General features: G+C 64.9%; 1 protein-coding gene and 1 long non-coding RNA gene across 2 annotated transcripts; both read left to right on the top strand.

The window, feature by feature from the left end:
* Positions 1-151: 151 nt before the first annotated feature.
* On the top strand, positions 152-4,203 carry LOC142825593 (uncharacterized). The gene is made up of 3 exons (XR_012899975.1): positions 152-377; positions 2,005-2,136; positions 3,143-4,203. It is a non-coding gene; the product is annotated as an uncharacterized LOC142825593 (long non-coding RNA).
* Positions 4,204-4,880: 677 nt separating this feature from the next.
* On the top strand, positions 4,881-9,199 carry LOC142825582 (uncharacterized). Its single transcript, XM_075917476.1, is given in 3 exon segments — positions 4,881-6,376; positions 6,379-7,832; positions 8,825-9,199. Coding segments are annotated over 3 exon segments (2,838 nt in total). The 5' UTR covers positions 4,881-5,155; the 3' UTR covers positions 8,988-9,199.
* Positions 9,200-10,926: the final 1,727 nt, after the last annotated feature.

Here is a 10,926-nt window from a genome sequence, read left to right as displayed (position 1 = left end):
GAGGAAACGAGCGACAGAGGGGGAGCTCCTGGGGGGCGGGGTTCTGGAGGGGGAGGAGTTATGGGGCCGGGATGCGGGGGGGGGGGGGGTTCCAGCGAGAGACAGAGACAAAAAAATCCGTCCACCTCTCCAGACTGTACAAAACTTTCCAGCCAATCGGAAGTCGCCCGTGCCTGCCCCGCCCCTCCCAATCTAGGGCAGTTTAGCATGAAATGGGAGGGGCCTCTTGACTTATTTGCATATGCAAAGAAACAGGAGAACGCACCCCTCCCCCGCCGTTCCCCAATCGAAATACACCCCGTCCTGGCCTCGCTGCGATCAGCCCGGTGGATGGACCAAGGGGCCATGGGGCAGTTCGGGCTGACCCCATTGTGGCGGTAGGGGGCGCCTGTGCTGCAGGGGAAGGGGCCAGCAGGGGGCGCTGGAGTGCACCGAAGGGGCCAGCAGGGGGCGCTGGAGTGCACCGAAGGGGCCAACAGGGGGCGCTGGGGTGCACCGAGGGGGCCAGCAGGGGGCGCTGGAGTGCACCGAAGGGGCCAACAGGGGGCGTTGGGGTGCACCGAGGGGGCCAGCAGGGGGTGCTGGAGTGCACTGAAGGGGCCAGCAGGGGGCGCTGGAGTGCACTGAAGGGGCCAGCAGGGGGCGCTGGGGTGCACGGAGGGTGCCAGCAGGGGGCGCTGGGGTGCACCGAAGGAGCCAACAGGGGGCTCTGGGGTGCAAGGAGGGGGCCAGCAGGGGGCGCTGGGGTGCACCGAAGGGGCCAACAGGGGGCGCTGGAGTGCACCGAAGGGGCCAGCAGGGGGCACTGGGGTGCACAGAGGGGGCCGCAGGGGGCGCTGGAGTGCACCGAAGGGGCCAGCAGGGGGCGCTCGGGTGCACGGAGGGGGCCACAGCAGGGGGCGCTCGGGTGCACGGAGGGGGCCAGCAGGGGGCGCGCTCCCTTCTAAGTCCTAAAATCTGTGACCAAATGTCACTTGCAATTTATGCCTCATGTGCCACGGGAGCTGCGGGTCGGAACTGGGGGGCACCAGCAGTACTGGGGGGCGGGGGAGCCCAGGGCTGGGCCGGTGGGTCAGGACTGGGGGCACCAGCAGGACTCTGCCCCCTCTTCCCCTTTCTCCCCTCCCTGGGTTCCTCTCCCAGTTGTCTGCTGCAGCCTCCCCCCAGGTCTGTGCGGCCCCTTTCCCCGGCGCGACGTCGGCAGCCTCCCCGCCTCGCTCCCCAGGGCTGGCTGGGCTCCCAGGCACGTCCATGGCGCTCTGGGCTCCCTGTTCCCATGGGACTGGGGCCAGCACCTGCCCCGCCCCAGCGATGGATGGGCTCCCGCTCAGATTGGAGCCTGCAGCCAGCCTGCCCCCTGCTGCCCACCCACCGCCACAGCAGCTCCCCAGCAGCCAGGGCTGGGCCCAGTACCCCAAGTCTTTGAACTTTCTCACCCATTACCAAGACAGTTTCCCCAATTATCACCTGTAATACCATTAACTCACAAACATCCCACTCTCCCTACCTTTAATATCAGCAATTCACAGACACTTACCTTCCTTCCTCCCCCCTCCCCCCCCCCCCCCCCCCCCCCCCCCGCATCCCCCTTCTGTTCTGCAATGTGATTTGTCCTTTTCATATTTGTTCATTTTTTTTAATTGTATCCTTTGGTATATATGGTTGTGACTACTTTCTTCCACTATTTGATCTGAGGAAGTGGGTCTGGCCCACGAAAGCTCATCATCTAATAAACCATCTTGTTAGTCTTTAAAGTGCTACATTGTCCTGCATTTTGCTTCAACTACCCCAGACTAACACGGCTACATTTCTATCACTATTCTACCCCAAGCAGGGCACTAGGGGCTGTTGGGAGGCGGGGGGGGGGGGGCACTGGGCTGCAGAGAGGGGCCAGGAGGAGGCACTGGGCTGCAGGAGTGGGCGAGGGGCTCATGACCTGTGTGGGGCAGGGTGCCCCTTTGACCCACTCTGCACACACGTCCGCTGCTGCAATTTCCGCAGCAGATTGGTTTCCGATGCTGTCAGCAGCGCGCTGCAGGAGGAGGAAGTAGCAGCCAAGTGACACCCAAGGGAGAAGTTTTAGTTCACTAAAAGGGAGGGGACGGACCCTGCGGAAAGTCTGCGCTCTGACGGCAGGTGAGAGCGGGGCAGGGCGGGCAGGGGAGCTAGTTCCAGAGCTGGCAGGGAGCCTGGGTTATAGGCCGGTAAGAACCTGCACCTGTAAGAAACTTTAAATTACTTTCACCACAGGTTTGGGGGGGGAGAGTGAGGGGCACTTGTAGGGCTGGGGGGCAGGGCGGGGCCAGCAGGGGCTGCGGGGCGGGAATGAGGGGCACTGGCCAAATTGGGGGGCTGGTCACATGGGCATACTCCTGCCCCCCTTGACTCGCTGCAAGGCCCCACAGCTGCCCACAACCCCCCTTTCTTCCTAGTAAGGATTTAACAGCTCCAGCCCCACCCATGAAAGCTGAGAGAGGGGTACGGGGCAGCCAACCCCTCAACTGGGACCCCCCCCACTCTCTGCCCCCCGAGTTGCCAGCTCCAGCAGGAAGTGCCCCAGAAGCGCTGCCCCGCAGAGTGCTGGGCCATAGCAGGGGGCAGCCATCCCCTTCCCCCCCCCCAGAACGTCACCCAACACAGCCCCCCCATTTCCAGGGGACCCCATCTAGGGGACTCTTGTACCCAGGGCCCAGACAGCTCTTGGCCTCTCTCCTGAAGTGGGGAGGGGTGGAGACTTGATTGGGGGGGTCGCGCCCTGGGGATAGGATGGAGACCCAGTCAAGCTGGTACGCAGGGGCCCCAGAACTGAGTCGGGCACCTGCTGCCAGGTGGGAGCCCCGCGCCCCAGCGACGCTGCTTAGCCTGGATTTAAGCCCTTTCCCCTCACTATCGCTCTGATCCCACCGGGCTCCCGAGCCAGTTTCCGTCGCCCGGCTCTGCAGAAGGGGAAGTGCTCACTGGCCCCGCAGGGCGCAGAGTGCTGGTGGCAGGCGTGGGGAGAGAACCCGCCGCCGGGCCTCGCTCTAACCCCTAGTCCCCACTCCCCTCCCCGAGGAGCAGGGGAGAGAACCCCGGAGTCCCAGCTCCCAGCCCCTGCTCCCGCCACTAGTGCCCAGAACACAAGTTGCTTTTTTCATTGCAGGGGCCTCTGGGCTGGGTCGGGCAGCGCAGCCGGAGCCGGGGCTCTTCTAAAGCAGCTGCCCTTGGACTAGGGGTGCCATCAAGTTCCCTGAGCAACCAATCACAGCACCGCTCCCAGGTCACTCAGGGGCAGAGACACACACGCGCGCACACACACGCACACACACACACACGCATATCACAGCAGGGGGCAGACACACACACACACAACTAGCAGGGGCAGTGCCACACACACACACAACCAGCAGGGGGCACACACACACACACACACACACACACACACACACACACACCCAGCAGGGGGTAGTGCCCCCCCCACACACATCCCAGCAGGGGCAAGAGACACACACACACAGCCAGCAGGGGGCAGAGACACACACACACATATACAACCAGCAGGGGACACTGCCACACACACGCACACATCACAGCAGGGGACAGAGAGAGACACACACACATATACACACAGCCAGCGGGGGGCAGAGACACACACACACACACAGCCAGCAGGGTACACTGCCACACACACACAGAGACACAACCAGCAGGGTACACTGCCACACACACACACACACACACAGCCAGCAGGGTACACTGCCACACACACACACACACACACACACACACAACCAGCAGGGGGCAGTGACACACACACACACACACAGCCAGCAGGGGGCAGAGACACACACACACATCCAACCGGGGGGGGGCAGAGACACACACACGCACAGCCAGCAGGGGGCAGAGACACACACACACACACACACACAGCCAGCAGGGGGCAGTGACACACACACACATCCAACCAGGGGGCAGAGGCACACACACGCACACACACACAGCCAGCAGGGGGCAGTGACACACACACACACACACACAGCCAGCAGGGGGCAGTGAAAACACACACAGAGACACAACCAGCAGGGGGCAGTGACACACACACACACACACACACACACACACACACACACACAACCAGCAGGGGGCAGTGACACACACACACACACACACACAGACACAACCAGCAGGGGGCAGTGACACACACACACACACACACACACACACACAACCAGCAGGGGGCAGTGACACACACACACACACACACACACACACACAACCAGCAGGGGGCAGTGACACACACACAGAGACACAACCAGCAGGGGGCAGTGACACACACACACACACACACACACAGACACAACCAGCAGGGGGCAGTGACACACACACACACACACACACACACACACACAGCCAGCAGGGGGCAGTGACACACACACACACACACACACACACACACACACACACAGCCAGCAGGGGGCAGTGACACACACACACACACACACACACACAGAGACACAGCCAGCAGGGGGCAGTGACACACACACACACACAGACACAGCCAGCAGGGGGCAGTGACACACACACACACACACACACACACACAGACACAGCCAGCAGGGGGCAGTGACACACACACACACACACACACACACACACAGACACAACCAGCAGGGGGCAGTGACACACACACACACACACACACACACAACCAGCAGGGGGCAGTGACACACACACACACACACACACACACACACACAGACACAGCCAGCAGGGGGCAGTGACACACACACACACACACACACACACAACCAGCAGGGGGCAGTGACACACACACACACACACACACACAGACACAACCAGCAGGGGGCAGTGACACACACACAGAGACACAACCAGCAGGGGGCAGTGACACACACACACACACACACACACAGACACAACCAGCAGGGGGCAGTGACACACACACACACACACACAGCCAGCAGGGGGCAGTGACACACACACACACACACACACACACACACACACACAGCCAGCAGGGGGCAGTGACACACACACACACACACACACACACACACACACACACACACAGCCAGCAGGGGGCAGTGACACACACACACACAGAGCCAGCAGGGACACACTCACAGCCCCCGCAAGCCCCTCGGCTCCCACCATGCCCCTGGCCCTGCCCCTGTGGCTCCTGGCAGCCGCCGCCTGTGCCCGCGGCGCCGGGGCCTTTGGCTTCGCCTGGTGCCTGCTGTCGTACGAGCAGCCGCACCTGGTGGACTGCGTGGGCCGCGGCATCACCCAGCTGGGCCCGGCCATCGCCCCGCTGCCTAACTCCACCCGCTGGCTCAACGCCTCCCTCAACGCCCTGCAGGCCCTGCCGCCCGCCGCCTTCACCCACCTGCCCCACCTGCTGGAGCTGCGGCTGGACCGCAACCGCCTCCGCGCCCTCCCGCCCGGCGCCTTCCAGGGCCTGGCCCAGCTGGCGCTGCTGAACCTCAGCCAGAACCAGCTGGAGACCCTGGGCCCCGGGGCTCTCACCGACCTGACGGGCCTGCGGGTGCTGCTCCTGGGGCATAACGCCCTGGCGGCCCTGCACCCCACCTCCCTGGCTGCCCCTCGGGGCCTCCAGCAGCTGCACCTGCCCTACAACCGGCTCTCCCGGCTCCAGGAGGTGGCCGCGGCCGCCGGCGGCTTGGCTAACCTCACCTTCCTCGACCTGGACTCCAACTGGGTCTCCGCCCCCCTCGGCCCGCTCTCCATGCCCTCCTTGGAGCACCTCAAGCTGCAGAACAACAACATCACCTGGCTGGACCTCGCCGGCTGCCGGCTGCCCGGCCTGCGCTCGCTCAACCTGACCCGCAACAACCTGACCCGCCTGGAGGCCGGGGCCTTCCGCCTGACGCCCCGCTTGGAGGAGCTGAACTTGGATGAAAACCCCCTCAACATGTCCTACCTCCTGGGCCTGCCACTGCCCAACCTCCGGGCCCTGCACTGGTCCAGCATGCGCCCGGCGCTGGCCTCGGAGCTGGGGCTGGCCTGCCGGGTCTTGAGCAGCCTGCCGGCGCTGACCGCCCTGGAAATCCAGCACTCCAAGGTCGCGGCCAGAGAGCTGGGCCAGCTGGGCGCCTGCACCAACCTGACCCACCTGGACCTGTCCACCACCCCGCTGAGCCAGCTGGACGAGGGCATCTTCCGCGCCTTCCCCCGGCTGGAGTCCCTCGTGCTGGACAAGTGCAAAGCCCAGTGGCTGAGTGCCGGCGCCTGGGGCGGGCCGCTGCCCCGGCTCCGGGCTCTGGTGCTGCGTCGCAACCACCTCACCAAGCTGCCGGACGGCGTCTTCAAGCCCCTCAGCGGCCTGGCCTACCTGGACCTGTCCCGAAACCGCTCCTCACCTACGTCTACAAGGGGACCTTTCTGGGCATGGCCTCCCTGAGGACCCTGCTGCTGCAGGGCTGTCAGCTGGCGGCCGTCACCCGCGACACCTTCAGCTACGCCCGCAAGGTGGAGACCCTGGACCTGAGCGACAACAACCTCCAGTACATCAAGACCTACGCCTTCAGGAACCTGAACCACCTCCGCACCCTGCTGCTCGCCGGCAACCACATCCTGACCCTCCAGAAAAGGGCCTTCAAGGGCCTCACCTCCCTCCGCCACCTCTCGCTGGCCCGCAACGGCCTCTACAAGCTCTCCAAGGGCTCCTTCCTGGGCCTGAAAGCCCTGGAGAGCCTGGACCTCAGCCACAACGGCCTCCTGGCCTACAGCCGGTACGACTCGCCCGCCCCCTTCGCCGGCCTGCTGGCCCTGCAGCGCCTGGACCTGGGCTCGCAGGAGGCCAGCTCCTCCGTCCAGCTGCCCTCCGAACTCTTCCAAGGCCTGGGCCACCTCCGGGAGCTCAGCCTGCGTGACAACCCCGGCAAGGTCTTCGTCAACCTCTCGCTGGCCCCCTTGGCCAACCTCAGCTGCCTGGATCTCTCCGATGTCGACCCCGGCCGGGAAAGCCACTTCAGCCTCCGCCCGGGCTTCTTCCAAGGCCTGGGCAGCCTCCGGAGGCTGAGCATGGACCGCAGCTGGCTCCGGGACCTGTCCAGCGAGGTCTTCTCCGGCCTGGCCTCTCTGGAGCGTCTGTCGCTGCAGAAGAACCGTCTGCAGACCGTGAGCGTAGACCTGCTGAACTCCCTGCACTCGCTGCGGTACCTGGACCTCTCCGGGAACCCCCTGGCCTGCTCCTGTGAGAACGCCAAGTTCCAGAATTGGTCGGCGGCCGAGCCGGGGGTCCAGGTGGCCCTGCTGGGCTCCTACCTCTGCCAGGGGCCCGGCGTGCGGGAGGCGCTCTTCCAAGCCCAGGACCTGGCTTTCTGCAACATGGACACGGGCGTCTTCTTCTTCGCCGCCGCTTTCACCGCCACCTTCCTGACGCTGGCGGGGTCCCTGGTGGGGGCCAAGCTGGGCTGGACGCTGCGGTACGGGTACTACCTGCTGCGGGCCTGGGGCCGGGGCCGGCTGCGGCGGGACCGGCGGGGCTACCAGTACGACGCCTACGTGTCCTGCTGCCCCCAGGACGAGGCGTGGGTGGCGCGCACGCTGCTGGCCAAGCTGGAGGAGGAAGGGCAGCCCCAGTTCCGGCTCTGCTTCGGGCCCCGGGACTTCGCCCCCGGGGCCTATTACCTGGACAACGTGCAGGCTGGGGTGAGCAGCAGCCGCAAGGCCCTGTGCCTGGTCAGCGCCCGCTACCTGGAGAGCGAGTGGTGCTCCCTGGAGATGCAGCTGGCCTGCGCCAGGACCTACTACCAGGGCCAGGACCCGCTGGTTGTCGTCTTCCTAGAGGAGATCCCCAACTTCCGGTGAGGGGCCCCCGCTAACCCGGCCCCGGCCACCGCCAGCAGGGGGCGCTGTGGGGCAGGAGGGCTGCCAGAGGCAGTGAGGAGGGGAGCTGGGCACTAGCTGGGGGCACTCCCAGGGGTGCGGTGGGGGGTGGGGCTGGGTGCTAGCTGTGGGGGGGGCTCTCAGGGGCACCTGTGGGGGTGGACCCGGGTGTTAGTTGTGGGGGGGCTCCTAGGGGCACTGTGGGGGGTAGGACCAGGCGCTAGTTGTGGGGGGGGGGGCTCTCAGGCGCACTGTGGGGTGGTGGGGCCGGGCGCTAGCTGTGGGGGGGCTCCCAGGGTGCTGTGGGGTTGGGCTTCCTGGGGCCACTGTGGGGGCAGGCCCAGGTGCTGGCTGTGGGGGGCTCCGAGGGCACTGGGGGGGCAGGCCCAGGTGCTGGCTGTGGGGGGCTCCGAGGGCACTGGGGGGAGGCCCAGGTGCTGGCTGTGGGGGGCTCCGAGGGCACTGGGGGGGGGCCCAGGTGCTGGCTGTGGGGGGCTCCGAGGGCACTGGGGGGGCAGGCCCAGGTGCTGGCTGTGGGGGGCTCCGAGGGCACGGGGGGGGCAGGCCCAGGTGCTGGCTGTGGGGGGCTCCGAGGGCACTGGGGGGGTAGGCCCAGGTGCTGGCTGTGGGGGGCTCCGAGGGCACTGGGGGGGCAGGCCCAGGTGCTGGCTGCGGGGGGCTCCCAGGGCACTGGGGGGGCAGGCCCAGGTGCTGGCTGTGGGGGGCTCTGAGGGCACTGGGGGGGCAGGCCTAGGTGCTGGCTGTGGGGGGCTCTGAGGGCACTGGGGGGGCAGGCCTAGGTGCTGGCTGTGGGGGGCTCCGAGGGCACTGGGGGGGCAGGCCCAGGTGCTGGCTGTGGGGGGCTCCGAGGGCGCTGCTGTGGGTGGTGGGGCCGGGTACTAGGTTTGTGGGAGGGGCGTGACCCCCGCCGTGGGTCCCAGGGCTCATATCTCGGCCTCTCCCCCCGCAGCCTCTCGCCCTACCACCGCCTGCGGAAGCTGGTGAAGCAGCGCAGCTACCTGCACTGGCCGGAGCAGCCCGAGGCGGAGGACATGTTCTGGACCCAGCTGCGGGAGGCCCTGGGGCCCGGCGGGGCGGCCGAGGGGCTAGTGCAGTTCAACATGATCGACTAGCCTCAGCGGGGGGGTGAGGGGACACCCCTCCCCTCCCCCAGCCCAGCCCCAGCCTCTGCAGCTGGTGCTGCAGCGACTCCCCCTCCGCCCGGAGCGGTATGTGGACTATGACACGGCGGTGACCGGGGCTTATTCCATCCAGCAGGGGCCAGTCACTCCCGCCTCCTGTGTACATTGGTGCTGTGAGAATAAAGCTGCCTCCTTTCATGGGATGCATCCTACAGCCGAGGGCGACGGGCCGGGACTTGACTGGAAACTCCGGAGTAAATCTGGAGTCATGCCAGCGCAGCCAGCTAGGACTCCAGATTAACCCCTGGGGAACTGAGGTTAGAAATCAGCCCCGCCCCCAGTGCAGTCAGGGGTGACTCCTGATTGTCCCCAGGGAGGATGTGTGTGGCGGGGGGGCGACACACACGCACACGCACACACACGCATACACAGCGCAAGCTGCATCTGGCGGGGGGGAGAGACACATACACACACTCACACAGAAGGCAAGATGTGTCTGGTTCTGGGGGGCGGAGATGCACACACAAGGGAAGCTGGATCAGGGTGGGAGACGCACGCACACACACAAGGCAAGATGTGTCTGGCTTGGGCAGGGAAGGAGGGGAGACGCGTGCACACACACACACACACACACAAGGAAAGATGTGTCTGGCTCAGGGGGGAGATTCACGCATGCACACATGGCAAGATGCCTCTGGCTCTGGGGAGAGATGCACACACACACACACACACACGACAAGATGTGTCTGGCTCTGGGGAGAGACGCACACACACACACACACGACAAGATGTGTCTGGCTCTGGGGAGAGACGCACACACACACACACACGACAAGATGTGTCTGGCTCTGGGGAGAGACGCACGCACACACACACACGACAAGATGTGTCTGGCTCTGGGGAGAGACACACACACACACAAGATGTGTCTGGCTCTGGGGAGAGACGCACACACACAAGATGCGGCTAGCTCTGGGGAGAGACACACACACACACAAGATGTGTCTGGCTCTGGGGAGAGACACACACACACACAAGATGCGGCTAGCTCTGGGGAGAGACGCACACACACACACACACACAAGATGCGGCTGGCTCTGGGGAGAGACGCACACACACACAAGATGCGGCTGGCTCTGGGGAGAGACGCACACGCACACACACACAAGATGCGGCTGGCTCTGGGGAGAGACGCACACACACACACACACACACAAGATGCGGCTGGCTCTGGGGAGAGACGCGCACACACACAAGATGCGGCTGGCTCTGGGGAGAGACACACACACACACAAGATGCGGCTAGCTCTGGGGAGAGACGCACACACACACACACACAAGATGCAGCTGGCTCTGGGGAGAGACACACACACACACAAGATGTGTCTGGCTCTGGGGAGAGACACACACACACACAAGATGCGGCTAGCTCTGGGGAGAGACGCACACACACACACACACACAAGATGCGGCTGGCTCTGGGGAGAGACGCACACACACACAAGATGCGGCTGGCTCTGGGGAGAGACGCACACGCACACACACACAAGATGCGGCTGGCTCTGGGGAGAGACGCACACACACACACACACACACAAGATGCGGCTGGCTCTGGGGAGAGACGCGCACACACACAAGATGCGGCTGGCTCTGGGGAGAGACACACACACACACAAGATGCGGCTAGCTCTGGGGAGAGACGCACACACACACACACACACACACACAAGATGCGGCTGGCTCTGGGGAGAGACGCGCACACACACAAGATGCGGCTGGCTCTGGGGAGAGACGCGCACACACACAAGATGCGGCTGGCTCTGGGGAGAGACGCACACACACACAAGATGCGGCTGGCTCTGGGGAGAGACGCACACGCACACACACACAAGATGCGGCTGGCTCTGGGGAGAGACGCACACACACACAC

The sequence above is a fragment of the Pelodiscus sinensis genome, unplaced genomic scaffold (genome assembly GCF_049634645.1).
Source record: "Pelodiscus sinensis isolate JC-2024 unplaced genomic scaffold, ASM4963464v1 ctg86, whole genome shotgun sequence".
Lineage (NCBI taxonomy): Eukaryota > Metazoa > Chordata > Testudines > Trionychidae > Pelodiscus > Pelodiscus sinensis.
Note: the sequence above shows the minus strand (reverse complement) of the source record. Positions and strands in the feature narration are given on the sequence as shown.